The 18,426-nt window shown below is 50.6% G+C and overlaps 2 protein-coding genes across 3 annotated transcripts; one reads left to right on the forward strand and one right to left on the reverse strand.

Annotated features, from left to right (window-relative positions):
- Positions 1-8,511: 8,511 nt before the first annotated feature.
- Positions 8,512-16,037, forward strand: CUEDC2 (CUE domain containing 2). Of its 2 annotated transcripts, none has more exons than XM_043475587.1 (9): positions 8,512-8,667; positions 14,105-14,191; positions 14,521-14,664; positions 14,759-14,820; positions 14,907-15,028; positions 15,115-15,294; positions 15,433-15,494; positions 15,576-15,636; positions 15,712-16,037. In XM_043475587.1, exons 2-9 carry the CDS (start codon positions 14,118-14,120, stop codon positions 15,856-15,858), a joined length of 852 nt encoding a protein of 283 aa, XP_043331522.1. In that variant the 5' UTR covers positions 8,512-8,667; positions 14,105-14,117; the 3' UTR covers positions 15,859-16,037. The 2 variants fall into 2 exon arrangements, with proteins under 2 accessions (XP_043331522.1, XP_043331520.1); XM_043475585.1 differs by having other exon boundaries at positions 8,513-8,667; positions 14,108-14,191.
- A 104-nt stretch (positions 16,038-16,141) lies between these two features.
- On the reverse strand, positions 16,142-18,414 carry FBXL15 (F-box and leucine rich repeat protein 15). Its single transcript, XM_043475584.1, has 4 exons — positions 18,070-18,414; positions 17,743-17,896; positions 16,922-17,427; positions 16,142-16,476 (listed from the first exon to the last, which is right to left on the reverse strand). The coding sequence occupies exons 1-4, from the start codon at positions 18,120-18,122 to the stop codon at positions 16,287-16,289; spliced, it is 903 nt and encodes a 300-aa protein (XP_043331519.1). The 5' UTR covers positions 18,123-18,414; the 3' UTR covers positions 16,142-16,286.
- Positions 18,415-18,426: the final 12 nt, after the last annotated feature.

Below are 18,426 nucleotides of genomic sequence, written 5' to 3' on the forward strand. Positions count from 1 at the left end.
GACATTTTCTAGACTCTCTGAGCCTAAGTTTCTTCATCTGTTAAAGAAGAATAAAACTAACACAGCCTACCTGGAAATTTTACCAGGGTTGAAATCTAAGATGAATGTCACATCTTGTGTCCCAATTCTTTTTAAACTTTTTTTTTCTTTTTAAACTTTTGTATTGTGGGATAGCCGATAAACAATGTTGTGATGGTTTCAGGTGAACATTGAAGGGACTCAGTCATACATATATTTGTATCTTGTCTCCTCCTCCTTGCTAACAGTCTTTAATAGGTTGAATGTGCACTATTCTAGGAGTTTGCTGGAGGATTAAGCCACACATCCAATTTTAACTACGGGTCTAGCCATACCACCATATCTGATACCCAGGCTGTATAAATTTGGCTCCTCATGGAATTGCTTTCAGTGAACTTCCATTTGTAGTTGGCCAGCAGATACCTGGGTATACAGATATGTTACTGAAACTGTAGATCACTTGATTGGACACTGCTATAATTATGAGCTTCATGCAGAAGTTCTGTTAAACCTCAGCACTTGGTAAAGATGTTTCTCCTGATGAGTGGTTTGCTTTTTTATCTTTGAAGCACCAAGGATCTCATAATTGATCATATTTTTCTCTTTGCCCTGGTTTCTAGGGAGCCAAATTTGCTTAGCATCTTTTGTGTAAAACCTGGATCCTAAACTGTTACCCCTAATTTCATCTTATTTTCCTTTCCTTATTTTTTTAAGTTATGGAAACACAGGGAGCTGTTGTTTGTGTGACCTTGAGTGAACTATTTAATGTCCCTGAACCAGTTTCCTCATCACAAATGGGGATGATGGTATCAGGACCTATCTCATAAGATTATTGAGAAGATATCATGAAATCCTGCACACAAAACGTTTACCACAGTAACTGTCATATACTAAGTGCTCAAAGGTTAGTATTTGTTTTTAAAAAGTAGTTTGCAATACAGAAATTTATAAAATAGAGAGTTAACATCTGTTCTAATATTTTGTGTGGGCATGCTAAGTCCCTTCAGTTGTGTCCAACTGTGTGCAACCCTATGGACTGTAGCCCCCCAGGCTCCTCTGTCCATGAGATTCTCCAGGCAAGGATACTGGAATGGGTTGCCATATCCTCCTCCAGGGGATCTTCCTGACCCAGAGATTGAACCTGTGTCTCTTATGTCTCCTGCATTGGCAGGAGGGTTCTTTACCACTAGGGCCACCTGGAAAGCCCATCACCTGCAAATGATCACTGAGGTCCAATCTAGTATTTTTTTACTATTCTTTTCTGTGCACCTCATATTAACTACATAAAAGGAATTGCAGTTTTACTTGTTGAATTTTACATTAAGTATATCTTGGACATTGTTTTATGCCAACGCACATGGTGTTACCTCATTCTTTAACAGTCTGTAGCATTTGGATTCTTTCCAGTTTTTAGCTATTAAAAGTCCATCCAACAAATTTCTTGAATGCCTTTTATTTGCCAGGAACTATTTGCAGGCCCTGAGGATATAGTCATGAATGAGATAGCCATGGCAGTTTCTGTCCTTATGGAAAACATTTAAGCTGAGACCTAAAGAATATGAAAAAGCTAGTTGTGCAAAGAGAAGGGTGAGGGGAAGCCAGGCAGAAAATATGGTGAATGCAAAAGTCCCAAGGAATGAAAGTCATCTTCATTGACTTGACAGGCAATTGAGAGCCCACATATGCTGGGCAGTATTCTAGGCACTGGGGCTCTAGGAGAAAAATAAACAACTCTCTGCCCTTGATAGAGCTTACTTTAGAGATGTAATGTAGGGAAATGAAGACTGACAATAAGCAAAGGGGAATATACAATGCAATGTCATACAGCAATAAGTGATGGGGTGCTGTTTTCAGCAGGATACTTAGGGAAGGCTTCTCAGAAGAGGTGACTCTTCAGTGGAGACCTAATAAAGACCTTTACAAGCCATTTGAATAGCTGGGGGAGAAAATCAAGTACAAACACCCTTGGCTGGGGTGTCCTTGTCCTTTGGGTTAGGGGGAATGTAATAGTTAATGGATGGCATCACCAACTCAGTAGACATGGGTTTGAGTGGACTCTGGGAGTTGGTGATGGACAGGGAGGCCTGGCGTGCTGTGGTTCATGGGGTCGCAAAGAGCCAGACACGACTGAGTGACTGAACTGAATAGTTAATGAAGTTAACTGTACAGATGAAGCTGGATCCTGTGGCATCTTGAAGCCATGTAGAAAATTTTGGATTTTTTTTTTTTCCTAGATGAGGATTATGAGCACAGGGAAATGTGATGAGATTTTTTAAAAAATTATTCTGGATGATGTGTGGAAAAGAGACTATAGAGGGGCCACTGTAGAAATAGGGAGAACAGTTAGGAGGCATTTGAGAAATAAGCTGAGAGAGTGATGAGAAAATAAATGCCCTTGAATATGCATCTTTGTTCAGATACAAGTGTTAAATTGTGGAATCTGAAACCTTAGAATTAGAGATTGAATCATTGAACAATGACACCCTAGTAGCAACAAGCACAGCCAGTGCCCAGATCTTTGATTCTAAATTCCATTCTCCAAAAAAAGGAACCACTCCCCTTGGGAAAATGGCTGATTTCAAGGCTGTGGCAGGAAAGGTACAAGATGAGCCTGAACAACTTGTGCCAGAAATTAAAGGACTCCTCAAAAATATCAAAAGAACAAAGGAGCCAACTTGAAGGGACTTCCACTGACCAAATCAAGGACACTTTAAGCATCAAAACAATCACAGTAACAGATTATAACCTACTGAATAAAATAAGGATCCCTAAGTCCATGCTAATATTAACTAAATAAATACATGTGACTGGAAAGCTCTCCTTACAGAAGAAGGAAAAATGAAATTAGAAAATTACCATTCCCAATCATCACAGTAATGATTGATTCAAGTGAGAGTCATTCCTCGATACCAAAACCTGGGTGAAAGTTTGATGAAAAACCTGATATTTATATAGTTTCAGATATGTTCCAATAAGACATTTATTAATTACAAATTTTAAAATAGTAACCTGAAAAAAATAGTAACCTAATAGTATAATAGGGAAAAGTGGTGGGTAACACTTTAATAACCCCATTGCTGTAGTCTCTCTTAAACAAAATCTTTCTTACCGTCTTTTTTTTTCTTATCATCTTTAATGAATGTCTTTAAATTTTTTTCTTTAATGGAGACAAATTGACATCATGTGCTTTGGATATGTTAAACTGAAAAAATACAACATAAAAAATTCAGTGGTAAGGCATAATCATGAGGAAACATAAACCTAAATTGAGAGAAAATTGTTCAAAAATGTCAGTATCATAACAGACAAAGGTTTCAAGTCAAAGGAGATGAAAGAGACATGAAAACTAAATGCAATGCATGATCCTCTTTTGGATCCTGGACCAGAATGAACATTGTTATAAAGGACAATGTTGGGACAAGTAGCAAGATTTGAATGAGGACTATAGATTAAAGAAAGCAATATGGCAAAAAAAAGGTTAACAGTTGGTGACTCTGGTATAAGGCTAAGTCAGAGTTCTTTGTACTATTCTGGCAACTTTTCTGTAAGTCTGAAATAATTTCTAACTAAAAATAGTGATAATAAGGATATTGAATCTCTGGATCAAAAAGGATACACATTTAAAACGTAATTTGTCATGGATTTTATATTTTAATCTTAGAGAATTTTCTACATGCTGGTAAGCCTCCTCAAATCCTTTTCCTTTTCTTTTTTTTGAAACAAAGCAGGTTAAGTAAATCATGAATCTCCCACCATATAAGATGTGTTCTGAATCCCCTTCCTCTCTACCCTCTCAGGCCCAGACTCTTAAAGTCTCTCAACTCTCCTCATCTCTGAGAATCCACATTACTCACACACATTCTTCCCCCAAGGCCTCCACTTATGCCCTGGAAATGTCCAGCAGCTGCACATAATTTACCCCTACCCCTCAGCCCCAGTGAGGGAGGAGGTCCCCAATTATAGACTTTTTGAAGGAAGTGCTGCCACTCAGTTCAGTCCAGCCTGCCGTTGCTTCGAAACCCCAGTGCTCCAGCCCTGTGGCTGTAAGGAAGCCCTGCAGGGAGTCCTAGATGCTTCTTTCTTTGATCTTTTCTTTGAACTTAACCCTTAGAAGCTTAGAACTCATAAAGCATCAGGGCTCCCAGAGACTTTACTGTTTATCTGGCTCAACCTCCTCAAGTTACCTTCTGCTGAGAAACCAAGGCCAGAGAGGAGTGACTCACCCAAGGTCACACAGTAGGTGGGAATCCATCTACTGTCCCCATCCCAGTGGGGCTCGAGCCACCAAACTCTCATCCTGATGGCCTTCTCCTCCTGGCTTCCCCCAGCCTTACCCAACCCTGGCATCTGGTTTAGGCCCTTTGCCAATAAACCATGACTGACCAATTTTAAACCCTATCCCACCTGCCAACTGGGTAACTCACATTCTACTGAAAGGAGGGTAATAATCACAATGATCTTACACACTTAACTGAGCACTTACTATGTGCAGGCACTGTGCTAAGCCCTGTACAGAAACTATCATTTAATTTTCACAAAACCTTGAGGTGGATATAATTATTATCCCCATTTACAGACAAGGAAACTGAGGCCTACAGAAATTAACAACTTACCCAACGGTATACACAGAGTACACCTGGGAAATCTGACAGTAGCCTTAACACATAGGCCTCTTCATACATGAGACATGCTCAGCAAAATACAAGGAATATTTATTGAACAGCCACTCTGTGAAGAATACTAGACTAGTCATCACGGGGCTCATGAATCAAGACCCACTGGAAGCAGAGCATGGAGGATTTGTAGGACATCGTATGCATCATTGAGGCGCTGGAGAAGCTTCTTGTAAGAGGCACCTGAGAAAGACTTTGAAGGACCTGTAGGAAGCTGACAGCGATGGAAAGGAGGTGTCCGGAGAAGAACTGAGGAGGGGTCAGCACGAGTAAAAGCGTGGCAGCAGGAGCAGGGTTTCATTGGAGGGCAGGTTATAACCAGGAAGCAGTGGAAGATCAGGCTTGAAAGCTAAATGGAGGCCATACTTTGAAAAACTTTAATGGCAAAGTGAGGAGTTTTGGGGAGCCACTGAAGTCTTTGACAAGAAGAGTGGCTTGAATTGAAGTTATTAAAAGATCGAGCCAGTGGCAGCACCTGGCTGATGCCCCGTGACCTCAGTATTGATGGTGTAGCACAGCCGGGCACCAGAACTGAGTCCCTAGGGCATTTGCTAGAGCTCACAGCCTATGGAATTCAGTTCTCAGAGCCAGGTGGCCAAAGTTCTCTTAACCATGATGCTACCCTCCTGCGCTCTCTTCTGTGAATCTTTCCTCATCCCCAGGATGGGTCAAGTGAGAAACCTGAGATCTCAAGATTCCTCCTATTCCAGGAAGGGTCTGAGCTTGGAGCAGAAAATAGGGGTCCATTGCTAGAAGAGGCAAAGGTTCTCTCAATTCCAACAGGATACTGATGTTAGATATGAGGGGTGGGGGCTCAGGGTCATGGTAGAGATTTCATGCAGAATGAGTCCCATCATCCCCTGCCCAAATGTGCTCCAATGGGCCTAGGTGTGGAACTGGATAGACAAGGGACTGGGGGAAGAGCTAGAGCATGTACACTGAGAGGGTATTTCTCTAGAGACAGGCTTCCTGAGCCAAACAAGACCCACAAAATGTGGATCCCGAAGATAGAGGCCCAGGAGTCCAAGCTCCCTGAAACCACCACCCCCGCCCCTCCACACACACACAAACACACCTGAAATGAAGATCTGAAGTACCTGGTATAGATAAGGGAATGGAAGAGAAAGACTTCCCTGAAACACAGGACTTTCTAGAGAGTTAAACTGAGGACTGGGGTGCGCTATTTCCACTCAGGGCAGAGCTGCAGCCTGTCTCTGGAGATGGAAAGACAAGCCGTCAGGCTCAAGAGCCACCCTCCACCCCCACCCCCAACTTGAGTTGAGAGAAACAGGTCCGCACTTACCCTTGAAGCCTCTCCGCTGTCTCTCCTGGAGCTGGATCTACAGTGATGCTCCCAGAGACTGCTCCTTAAATAGGCCCCGCCCCAGCCAACTCCCGCCCCCGCCCCATCCTGGCTCTTCTGAGAAAGGAGGAAGGTGTGGGAGGGCCGGGCACCCTGCCCAGAGAGCCCTTTTTGACCTCAAGCAAGAATGGGGACCCCCTTCTCCCCTCCCCCCCCCCCCCCCCCCCCGCCATCTTTCAAAGCATCCCCTTCCTCACCTCCGTCTCTGAGTCCCTCCCACCCCTTGAAACCAGCCCCCTGGGTTCTTTCTCTGTCCTTAATGTCTGGGAAATCTGTCCTTTCTGCCTAATTCAAGCCCAGTCCCTCACTCTGAGGTTGAATGTTGGGGAGCTGATGTGCTAGTGGAGGATTCAGCACAAGCTTCTAGTTTTCCCCATCAGCTTAGGAGACCCAGCGTCAGCTACAGAATTCATTCACGGAATGGGGAGGGAGGAGGTAATCAGTCTACCTCCTTCTACCTCATGTGGCTTCAAGCTGCATCCAAAACGTAAGTGGAGTTTATTCCCATTCCATGGAGAGATACTGAGACCTGAGAGGACAGAAAAATCAGGGGCTTAAGGCCCAGGCAATATGGATGTCGCATGGGACTCGTGTTTCCCTGGAGTTCCTGATTACGGTTTGTGTGTGTCCCTGTGTCTGTGGTGGGCCCTCTCCCCAGCCCACCCTCTGTCGTCTGATTCCAGAACCCAACACTTACTGCACAGAGTTGAGACCCTCCAGAACCTGAGCTGGGAATTGAGGGGCTCCTCCTAAATGGTCCTTCCCCAAAACCTCAGGAAGTTCTTTCCCATGATAAGTAGCTACATCCACTGCCATTCAAGAAACAGGCCGTGGGAGAGGGGGAAAGGTACAGTCTCAGGGATGGTCGCCAGGGTCTGGGCTTGGAACTAGGGACGGCTCTACTGAGGAAACATGGAAATTCCTGTAATGGGGGTGGTAGGGAGAGAAGAGGCATCAGTATTGTGCAATGGAGAGGAGAGGGAGGACGGATCGGGGACTGGGGGAGGGGAGCGATAGCTTAGTCTTTAGAGGCCTGGCAGCTACCCATCACCTCCTTCCCAGGGGCCTGCTTGGCCAGAGTTCAAAGTGGCTGTCACCCCACCCTTCATTAACCCCAGTAGCACCGGGCTGGCAGCAGCAGGGCTTTTATGGGAGACGCGACGCCAAAGGTGCTCCCTCCTTCTTTCCTCCCCTTTCCTGCTCCCTTTCCCCACCAGCCCACATCTTGCTCTCTTTGAGGCCAGAGAATCCCAGTGGGGAGGTAGGAAGTTGAAGTGAGGGACAGGACTGGAATAGGGAGTGGTGATCCCGTTTTTCTCCATATTCTGGCACTGCCTCTGTCCTTAAGGAAGAGAGAATGGGACTTTCTACCTTGGACCATGAGCTCCTCAGCGTAGGGACAATCTCTGGGCGCCCAGCACCCTACAGGGGGACTAGACCTGAGAAGAGGCTCAGCCTCATGACTGGGAATGGGACAGCTCATCCTTGAATGGAACTCTTTCCATCATGACCCACTGAAGGACTTCTGGGAAGGGAAGGCTCTGGGCTTCCCCCCTGGATAGCACTGGGAAGCTGAGGTAGCAGGAACAGAAAGAGGAAGCTGAGACTTTACTGGGTACCGGGGTTCAGCCATCCTGTCCTAAATGAGGAGCCCTGCCAATAGGGACATTAAGGTACTGGCCTGCAGGGATCCTGGATCTGAGCTCAGGTGGGTCCTCAGAACACCTGCTGTCCCTCCCCCCATCCAAACCAGGTTCCAGGGCCCAAAACTTATGCCCTGTAGCCACCCTCATCTTGGGGAGACATTGCTGTTAAGAGAATTCATAGGGGCAGATAGTCTTCTCTGGTGGCTTTGTGGTAATGAATTCGCCTACCAATACAGGAGACGCAGGTTCAATCCTTGGGTTGGGAAAATCCCCTGGAGGAGGAAATGACAACCCACTCCACTATTTTTGCCTGGAAAATTCCATGGACAGAGGAGCCTGGGGGCTACAGTCCATGGGGTCACAAAGAGCCCAACACACACGCGCACACACGCATGGCGGGTAAGTCAGTACCTAAGAGTTGATGGGTGACAGGGCTTGAATCTGGACTGGACACGTAGGAGGAGAGACAGTGGGATTTGGGGAACACCAGGTCTAGGAGTAGGGGCCACCAGAATCAACCAGTGAGCCACGGGTCTGTGGGAAGAAGGGAAAAACAAGGAGAAGTCGAGGGAAAGATACAGGATTTAAGGGAGATTTGGGGGGCTAGGAAATAAGGTGGATGGGAATACACTGGGTGGGGCCAAATGTCCTTGGTCTGGGCAGACAAGGAGCTAGGAGGGGATACAGTCAGTCCCTGAGACTCCACCCATGGCGTCATCTTCATGCCTAACTCCTCCCTACTCTCAAAAAACTGGCCGCCGCGGGAGCCCGTCCAAAACCCTGAGACAAATGAGAATGGAAACAGAAGCCCCGCCTACTTATGGGCAATTGCCCTTCTTAAAAATGGCCACCACAGCGCTTCTGGAAGTGAACCGCTCTGGGTCCCGCCTTTGATCTCGTTGGTGGGGCTGGGGGAATGCGAGCTGCACCGCGCGGGACAAGTCGCCGGCGGCGCCCGACGGAGCAGGTGATTCCCCCTCCAGGCCGCGACTCAGGGCTGGAAGAGTCGCGGAGAGCACTGACCCAGGGTACCCCTCCTGTGTGTCTCCCCACGGTACCCCCGGGGCCCGCCGGACCCCCATCTCTGATTCTCACCGTGGCCTGTATCAAGGCACTTTTTGGCTTGCTCAGGCCTCCCTCATCATGTGTTCCCCAGGGCCGCAAGCGCATCCATCTGCCCTCGGGCCCACTATTCTGGATGCTTAAGAGTATCCCGCTAGCTCGTTTAGGGAGCTGCTGCTTCAGGGGTCGGCCATCATCGTGGCCCCACTTCCTGTACTCCCATCACCCCTCATTTATACTCCCGCCTGATTTTGGATGCCGGAATCCCGTATACTCCTCGGTCCCCTTGGTGCTTCTAATAGCTGCCTTGGGGGTCAGAGGACAATGATGTCCTGTGGAACCTGCGTTATGTACCAGGGCCCAGGAGCCGGGCTTCATAGGGTCTGGGAGAAGCAGTGAAGACCTCTTTTTTCTAAACTCTTGAGTTTCTAGACTCTTGAGTGCCCAGGGCTTCTTCCACTCTGCTTCCCAGGACTCCTCCCACGTGGCCTGCTGGTCTCCCTCACCCGAAGGGAACAACATAGTACTTCTTTCCCCAGTTTCACTTAAATTTGTTTGGGGAAGGGAGGAGGCATTATTGAGCATCTGGGGAGTCCAGAGCTGTGCCGTCCCAGAGATATTCCCAGGCCACCTGGCCAGTGAGAATGGGGCAGTCAGGTTTGGCGCCGGAGAGGAAGTGAGTCCTGCAAAGTGAGGGGCAAAGGGGCAAAGACATTCTGAGTGGGGAGAATGGTGTGAGCAAAGATTCCGAGGTAGGCAAGAGGTCCAGCCAAGGAGGAGAGGAGGATCAGAACACAGGTTGGGGACAGACCCTTTGCATCATGAAAGGTTGTGTAGTATGGTGGTTAACCGTGAAGGTTTTGGAGCCAGACTGCCTGAGTATAAAACTGCTATTAACTTCCTTTGTGACCCTGGGCAAGTTACTTAACCTCACAATGCGTCCATTTCCTTTTGGGTAAATGGGATAATATGATATATTAGTATCTATATGTTAGGGTAATTGTGAGGATTAGGTAAGTTAATACATGTAAAGAGCACAGAACAATCCCTAGCAGATCTTAAGCAGTCATCCATGAGTACTAAGTTGTTTCAGTTATGTCCGACTCTGTAAGACCCTGTGGACTGCAGCCCACCAGAATTCTCTGTTCAGGGGATTCTCCAGGCAAGAATACTGGAGTGGGTGCCATGCCCTCCTCCAGGGGATCTTCCGGACCCAGAGATCAAACCCACCTCTGTTTGTCTAGTGCCATGAGGGTCGCTAGTGCCACCTGGGAAGCCCTGTAAGCAGTCAGTAAACGCTAAATATTATTACCTTCATCAGAGACATTCAAACAAGACTCACGACAGGATGACAGTCACATTTCACGGGTGCAACTAACCAGTGAACCCTGATTTAGAGCTCCCAGGATGTAATGGGGTTTTGTGGCCTATATTCAGAATTTGAAAAGTCTTGGGGAAATCGTGTTCTGACCCTGGAGAAGGTTGGCTGTTTGGACTGTAGCTTCCCCAACTCAGGGACTATGAGGAGAAATATTAGGAGAAGGTTCTGGGTAGGAAAGGAATGCCAACGAAGCCTAAGGGGTGGAGAAGGGTGAAAGAAAGAAGTGGCAAGCTTTGAAGGCTGGGGAGAGTTTGGGCAGCCCAAGAACAGGAGGAAGGGGGACATTCTGTTAGGAAACAAGCCAGAGCAAAAGCTCAGGGCAGGAGGACTTTTATTTGAGCACAGTGAGGTGTTTCTCATGAATAACTTCTTGGACCTTGGTTAGAAGCTAGGCATCAGCCACATCCCTGAGAGCTTCTTCCCTAGAAGCTTTCATGCAGCATCCATGGACCTTGGTCCTCGCAGAGGTTGGCAGACAACTGGTAGCAGCCAGGAGTGGTATAACCTGGGGTGGATGTTGGTCTCCACAGGGGGCTGACTTCTTGGGGGAGCAGCATGATGAGATCTGGTATGCCTGGTCTGAGCAGTTACACGCCTCACCAGGGCCCATACTAGGGTCTGGAGCAAGAGGCTGACCTCCCCTGGTAAGATAGGGCTTCTCAGTTCTGCTGTACCAAGTGACCCTGTACTGTCACAGCAACTCTGTGTTACCAGTCAGGGGACCAGGGAACTGCAATTGTAGATGGCAGCCCTGTCTCAACCCAATTGGAGGTCTTGACATCCCCCCATTCCCAAAGTAGCCCCTAGAATATACACTCAATTAGAAAGTCCTGGATTTATCTCTTGACTACCACAGTCAAGCCAGGTGACTCTGGGAAAGTCATTAAACCCACTGAGCTTCAGTCTCTTCATTTGTGAAGTGGGAAGTAACTTTATTGAGTGTACATTGATCAATAAACCAGGTGTGTAGTCCCTGTGCTCATGAAGCAAATGGAAGAATCATTAAGCATTGCCCCAGTAATTTTTTAAATTATAGCTATAAAAGGTGTTGTTAAGTAAGGAAAAGTGTAGTCTGCAGTAAGGGTGTAAGATAGAGGAGACCAAACCAGTTCTAGAGGGTCAGGGACAGCATCCCTTGAAGGAAACTGTAAAATGAAACCTGAAAGGTGAGAGGAGTTAGCAAGTGAAGGGGTGGAGGCGGCAGGTTACCCAGGCAGAGGAAACAGTTCATGCAGAGACCCTTGCCATGAAAAAGCTGGAGTGCTGACAAGCTGAAAGCAAGCCAGGGTGGAGGGGAGTGATCTGGGTGGGGAGGGTGGGGGAGTGGTACATGACGAGGCTGGAAAGACAGAGGCACAGAGTAAGGCCCTGAATTGAGGGCCACAAAAAGAATCTGGACTAATCTGGGAACAGGAAATCATGGCTAGATGTTATGCAGGAAGAACATGATTTTTTGGTAAAGATTGTACAGCCATGATCTTTGTGGAGAATAAGTTGTTGGCAGAACGATGGTGGTGAGGAGAAGGATTGGGATGCTTGCAGTTAAGGCAAGAGATGGAGCTGCGTGGGAGGAGAGATGGAGAAAAGTAGATGTGTTGAGAGATAATGGTCAGGGCTTGGTGACTGATTAGATGTGGGAAGGCAGAGGGTAGGATGGTGTCAGGGATCCTGACAGCATCTGGTCTCAGACTTGTGGCAGGAACAGCTGGGTACATGGACATGTGTATGCTGGGGACAGCCTTGGAGGAGTAGACGACTTGGGAGAATGTCAGTTTGGAACACATTAAGTCATCCCCATGGAGGTGTCAGAGACATAGATGTACAAGTGTGTAGCTCAGAGGAGGAGGCTGGACTAGAGGATTAGATATTTGGGAATTGGTGACATGGAGTTGGAACAAGAAGATGTGGGCCCAGATGAGATCTTCCAGAGACAGAGGGTGCAGACTGAAGAGAGAGGAGAAGCAGCTTTGAGCCTGAGCTTTGCTGCCAGTTAGAGGGGAAAAGAGGAGAGGGGGGCAGAGATGGCTGGGGAAGAAATGGCCAGGGAGGTGGAAGAGAAACAGGGGGACGTGATGCCTCCTAGGCCAATACTGATGCTGCTTGAAAGGGCAAATATTAGGTGACAGTATAAGAAATGGCCTTTCTCTTTCTTTCTCTCTTTCTTGATAAAAAATGGATAATATTGGCAAATTCATATGGTACAACCTAATTAGACCAATTAGAGCTTCCCAGTAGCTCAGTGGTAAAGAATCTGCCTATAACACAGGAGATGTGGGTTCAGTTCCTGAGTTGGAAGATCCCCTGGAGAAGGAGATGGCAACCCACTCCAGTATTCTTGCCTGGGAAATCCCATGGACAGAGGATCCTGGAGGGCTACAGTCCATGGGGTTGCGTAAGAGTTGAACACAACTTAGCAACTAAACAACAAAAACAATTAGACCAAAACCTGAAAACAGTTAACTCCTGACCTTAGCCTGAGAAGATTTGGTAGAGATGTTGGAGCAGAAGCCAGACTGAAGTTGGGGGAAAGTGGCTAGAATGGAGAATAATAAGGCAGTAGCCTTGACCGGGACCTGGTGACTGATTGATTGCAGCAGGTGGGGTTGAGAGAGGGTGAGACTCAGGGTAACTCCCAAGTTCAGGTTTGGCAGCTGAGCAAGTTGTGTCAGCTAGTGAAACAGGAGGAGGTGCCTGTTTGGAGTGGGTGTACACAGGCGGAAAGGATATGATGAATTGGGGATAGGTGCTCCTGAGTCTTCTAACTGGGATAATAGGCTGACATTTGGACCTGTGGATCTGGAGCAGTTTGTTGCCACTTGTGTGTTCTTGACTACCAAATACAGACTTTATGTAGTCAAAAGCATGTAAGTAGGATTGAAACAAGTCAATAAGTATTTATCAAGCACCTACTAAGTGCAGGCATTTTTCTAAGTGCTAGAGCTATACCTAAGGATAAGACAAAGTCCCTCCCAACTCCCTCTTCTTGCAGCTTACATTCTATGGGGGAGGAGAAACAATAAGCAAATAAACATAAAAATAACATTAAGCTGTAGTATATGCCATGTAGAAAATAAAGCAGAGAAAAAGATTGGGGAGTATGGAGAATGCTTATTTTTGGTAGGTTAGTCAGAGACAGTCTCTCTGAAGGCAGCATTTGAGCAGAGCCCTGGCAGAGGTGAGGGGGTGAGTCATGTGGATATCTGGAAGAGATAGGCAGGAAGAAGCTGGATAAGTTTGAAGGACCCCAAGGATGCTGGTGGAGTGAGCGAGGAGGGACTGGTGAGGTTGGAAGGTAGGCAAAGGCCAGATCTTCTAGAATATCGTAGGCCTTGGGAATGAGAATGGACAGCCTCTGTAGATAGCCCCAAGCTGCTGGGAGGGCAAGGACCAGGCAGGGAGACAGAATTCATGAAAGACTTCCCCTTCTATCTGGGCCCCAAAGCCAGAAAAGCCCCTTTGTGTGGAGGGTGGGTGGCCCATTCTGGGTAGGGGAATGGCTGTGCTCAGTCCTGAGGCCTGCTCCTTGGGGGGCTGGACAATGGGCCCCTTGTGGCTGGACTTGGGGGCCCAGTGGCCCTCTCAGTGATGGGATTCCTCAGCCAGGAGGCATGTGACCTCAAGACCTTGGCATCTTCCCAGAAGATCTGGGCCTACTTCTGGGGTGTGGGGTGGAGAGATGGGGAGAGGTCACGGGGAGGGAGGAGGGAAACCTCCACTCTGGAAACTTTCTCCTGAGACAGTGTCCTGTCCTGACTCAGGCTGGAGGAGGTGGAGAGATAGGGAGGCGGGGGGCTGTGGCTCTGCTTGAGGGAACGGGGGAGGACCAGAGTTGGAAGCTATGGGCAACTTCAACAAATGGTTTCCACAGCAGGGCAGGAGGGAGGAGCTGGCTGCCCCTGGACCTGGTGGGCAGGGGCAGGCAGAAGAGGGCCTGACAAGCCTCCATCTTGTATCCCTTCAGCAGAGGAGAGAGCATGGAGCTGGAGAGGATTGTCAGTGCGGCCCTCCTTGCCTTTGTCCAGACGCACCTCCCAGAGGCCGACCTCAGGTAGAAGCTACTCTTCTAGAAGGGTCATGCTTGGGCCAGTGCTGGAGCAGCTGGGCAGGACTCTGACCCTGGCCAGTGGAGAGACTGGGGTGGGGAGCACTCAGCCCTGTTCCTGAGATGCGGAAGGGCTGAGTGTGATCTGCTGGAGTGGCCTTGCCTCTCATCCTGTTCCCGTCACCCTTGTTGAACAGAGGGGAGACCAAATCTCTGAGGAAGGGGGAGGGTGGGATACTCTCCAGGCTTAAGGCTTGAGGTCTGCCTCATGGTCCCCAGGAAGCCAGGGGCTGGAGTTCCAGGCTAACAGGGCTTGTCTTGTCCCCTTCCTGCAGTGGCTTGGATGACGTCATCTTTTCCTATGTGCTCGGGGTTCTTGGGGACCTGGGCCCCTCAGGCCCATCAGAGGAGAATTTCGACATGGAAGCCTTCACTGAGATGATGGAGGCCTATGTACCCGGCTTTGCCCACATCCCCAGGTAGGGCCTGTTTGGGGCCAAGAGGATGAGAGGGACTGGCTGATGGTGGAGGGTGGGTTGAGTTGTCCTTTAACCACCCTCCTGGTCTTTTCAGGGGTACAATAGCAGACATGATCCAGAAGCTCTCAGGGCAGTTGAGTGGTGCCAGGAACAAAGGTGAGCCTGGGAATCAGGCCCCTGGGTGACTCAAACGGCCTCCTCCAAAGCCCTGACAAACCTGTTGCTCTTTCTGCCCCTTTAAGAGAATGTGCAGCCACAGAGCTCTGAGGTCCAAGGTCAGGTATCTATCTCCCCAGAGCCCCTGCAGCGGGGTGAAAAGCTCAAAGAAGAGACGATGTCTTCTGCTGGGGACACCCAAGATGAGGTACTGGTAGAGGAGAGTACCAGTGAAGGAGCTTAGGGGGCTGGAAAGGAGGAAATAGTGCCTCTTGTCAATATTTATGCCCACAGGCAGCTGGCCCTGAGGAAGAGCTGCTGCCAGGAGTGGACGTACTCCTGGAGGTTTTCCCCACCTGTTCAGTGGAGCAGGCCCAGTGGGTATTGGCCAAAGCTCGAGGGGACCTGGAAGAAGCTGTGCAGATGCTGGTAGAGGGGAAGGAGGGGCCTCCAGCCTGGGATGGCCCCAACCAGGTATCCTCTGCCAGGACCCCCCCAACCCCATGTAACCTCAGCCACGCTCCAGCTTAGCATTAAGCCCCTGCCCCTAGCCTAGCCCCATTTGCTTCCCCTGCTGGTACCCTAGGACCTACACCTGGCTTCTCTCTGCAGGACTTGCCCAGGCGTCTCAGAGGCCCCCAAAAGGATGAGCTGAAGTCCTTCATCCTGCAGAAGTGAGTCTGGGCTGGGCAGGGCTGGGACCTTTGAGGGTCTTCCCAGGGTGGCAGGAGCTTCACTGAGCCAGTTTTTGGCAGGTACATGATGGTGGATAGCGCAGAGGATCAGAAGATTCACCGTCCTATGGCTCCTAAGGAGGTGAGACGGTCGGGGTCATGGAGCGGGTGCATCTGTCTCCAGGCTTCCGCTGCTCACTGCCTGATTGCCTGACAGGCTCCCAAGAAGCTGATCCGATACATCGACAACCAGATAGTGAGCACCAAAGGGGAGCGATTCAAAGACGTGCGGAACCCTGAGGCCGAGGAGATGAAGGCCACATACATCAACCTCAAGCCAGCCAGAAAGTACCGCTTCCACTGAGGCACTTGCCAGACTCTGCCCGAGCAGTTTAGGCTTAGATCCCAGAGGGATGCAGAAGCCCTACACACCACACAGGGCCCGCCCTAACTCCTGTCCCCCTTCCTTCCCAACTTCTTTGCTCCACAGTGTTAACCTCCTCTTGGAGCTGCCACAGGCACAGTAAAAGGTAGCCCCAGGAAGGTGTGAGTGCATTCTGGTCATTTCACAGCTGGGGTGCTGGAGTACTGTGTCTGTCTCTCCCAACCTCACATCCCCTATCTCCAACAGGGCAGCGGCGCCAGGCAAGAGGGGGTAAAAAGCTCTTTATTTGAAGCTCTAGGGTGGGGCAGGGCATTGGCCTCTCACCGGAGGCCCCCACAGTTCAATTTCCTTACAGTTCGCAGTGAGGCCCTCGCCACACAGTCCAGCTGTGCCCATCGGCAGGCGGGTCAGACCTGCAGGTTGACAAAGGGTGCAAAGCCCACCATGTCCTGCAGCAGTACCAGGGCCTGATGCAGCGGCGGCTCCACGTCGATGTCCACACCGCGCTTCCGCAGGCGGCTTAGGCTGGGCTCGGCCACGTGGTGGCAGTGCCGCACCCGCAGTGAGCGCAGCGCCGGGCAGTACTCTGCCAAAGTCCTGGGGGAGGAGCAGGGGGAGGCAAAGGGCGTGAAGCCACTACACACACGGTGGGGGAGCCAGCAGAGCCCAGTCTCCCTCCAGTTGTGGCATACTTCCCTCCTTACAGGAGGGAAGGGGCCTAATTTGAGGTCATAAGCTCAATGCCTCCAGTGAACCAGAGACTTCATGCCCCAGGATTGCAAGGTTTTCCCCTTGCTGAAGAATAGCCAGAAATCTGACTTTGTATCTGAAATCTCCCAAGGTATAAATACGAATTCAGAAAAGTTTTTCAATTACTGGCTCTCTGGCCTAGGTATTCCTGGAGGCACGTCCTGTTCAGAATGCGGTTCCGTGCTGGGAGAAAGATCCAGAAGATTCAGTTCTGCCAACTACAGCCCGCCCCTACCCCCCGAGACTTAAGCGATCGCTCTTCTCCCATCCCACCGACCCCAGGCCCAGGCACCTGATACCGTCGCTTCCGACGCGGAGGCACCCTGTTAGGTCGAGGTGCTGGAGTTCCGGGCAGTTCCGAGCCAACTCCTGGACGGCGGTATCCCCTATGTTGGCGTTGACCGCTAGTGAAAGGCTGCGAAGGCCTGCGCCGCGCCTCTGTGCCAGGTATACGATGGCCTCATCCTTGAGCTGTCGGCAGGCGGTGAGGTCCAGCTCCTCCAGGGCCGGACAGCGGTCAGCGAGGCCGCGCAGCGCCAGCCCATCTACCCAGTCACAGTGCGCGAGCGAAAGGCGCTGCAGGCGGGGGCAGCCCTCGGCCAGCGCCCCCAGCGCGCGGCGGCTCAGTTGCCCGCAGCCAGCCAGCGCCACACTCCGCAGCTGCGGATTCCGCGCCAACACCGGCACCAGATCTTCGTCCGACAGCCATTCGTGACACGGCGCCAGCGCCAGCTCCTGCAGCCCCTCGGCGTCCCGCAGCAGCCAGGCCAATGCGGCCCGCGGAATCTGCGGACCCACCTATGGGCGGGGAGGCACCTCGACTCTCAGCTGTTCCCGGGGGAGGACGCTGCCTACTCGCCCCAGAGTTCTTTCCTGGCGGCAGGTTGCCCTCGGGGCTTGGCACCTGCCCTCCCAGGAGAGACCCTACGCGCCCTCAAGTTGATCCCTGGTACTGGCCCTTTGAGAGTACTTCCCGCTGGGTGGATCGCTTCCCAGGCATTCCTAGAGGCCCACGGGAGATCCGGAAGGGTAGACAGCGGGGCTGGGGGCTGGAGGCGGGGCGGGGGGGGGGGCAGTATCCAGAAGGGGGCGGGGCTCCAGCCCCAGGCTCACCTGAGCGGCGTCGAAGCGGCGCAGCCGGGCGAGGTGCAGCTGCACTAGCGCCCGGAAAGCCCGACTGACGCGCTGCAGCCAGAGCAGCTGGCGCAGCGGCACCCGGCTCAGGACGTGTGGGAGCAGCACGTCTTCCCAGGGCAAATCCAGGAGCCTGTGGGTAAAAGGGCGTTGACGGCGGCGTCCCCGGGTCACTGTTACCTGAGAGTCCGCCTCCGTTATGCTTCTGAGCCTAGGCTCCTAAAAGCGGCCCCCAGACCCGGCCCTTGCTCAGCTCCCCTCCCCCAGGCCCTTCTTTCCTCTCTCGGCCCCTCCGGTGCTCGGTACCTGACGGCTCCGGGCTCTTGCTCCCCTCCGGACGGGTCCATCGGTGGCTCCATCGGCTGCCTACTGCGCGTGCGCAGTAAGGTCTTCTCGCAATGGCCTTGGAGCAGGCGCAGCAAACCCTCCTTCTTAAGCTATAGAGACAGGCCGATTCAATCGAGTGCCGGCTCACTGAGGATCCTATCTGAAAGCGTTCCGGATGGATCCCGAAACCGAAGGCGGAACAGACCGGTGGTGTAAACTGAGACCTCGCCTTCTCCGCTATAGGGCTTGCGACTCGAGGCTGAAGAACGCGATGGTGCAGCAGAGACTGACTTTTTTCGTTTTGGGCCAGTGGCCGCGTCTAAGTGAAGTGATGGG

Source organism: Cervus canadensis, chromosome 8 (genome assembly GCF_019320065.1).
Source record: "Cervus canadensis isolate Bull #8, Minnesota chromosome 8, ASM1932006v1, whole genome shotgun sequence".
Lineage (NCBI taxonomy): Eukaryota > Metazoa > Chordata > Mammalia > Artiodactyla > Cervidae > Cervus > Cervus canadensis.

Bases quoted from the DNA above. Each gene is read 5' to 3' on its own strand.
- CUEDC2 (XM_043475587.1), top strand. From the start codon at position 14,118: ATGGAGCTGGAGAGGATTGTCAGTGCGGCCCTCCTTGCCTTTGTCCAG. The intron at 14,192-14,520 runs GTAGAAGCTACT...CCCTTCCTGCAG, and splicing joins CTCCCAGAGGCCGACCTCAG to TGGCTTGGATGACGTCATCT. The intron at 15,637-15,711 runs GTGAGACGGTCG...ATTGCCTGACAG, and splicing joins GTCCTATGGCTCCTAAGGAG to GCTCCCAAGAAGCTGATCCG.
- FBXL15 (XM_043475584.1), bottom strand. From the start codon at position 18,122: ATGGAGCCACCGATGGACCCGTCCGGAGGGGAGCAAGAGCCCGGAGCC. The intron at 17,428-17,742 runs GTGAGCCTGGGG...CCCCGCCCATAG, and splicing joins GCCGCTTCGACGCCGCTCAG to GTGGGTCCGCAGATTCCGCG. The intron at 16,477-16,921 runs GTGCCTGGGCCT...CTCCTCCCCCAG, and splicing joins GTCGGAAGCGACGGTATCAG to GACTTTGGCAGAGTACTGCC.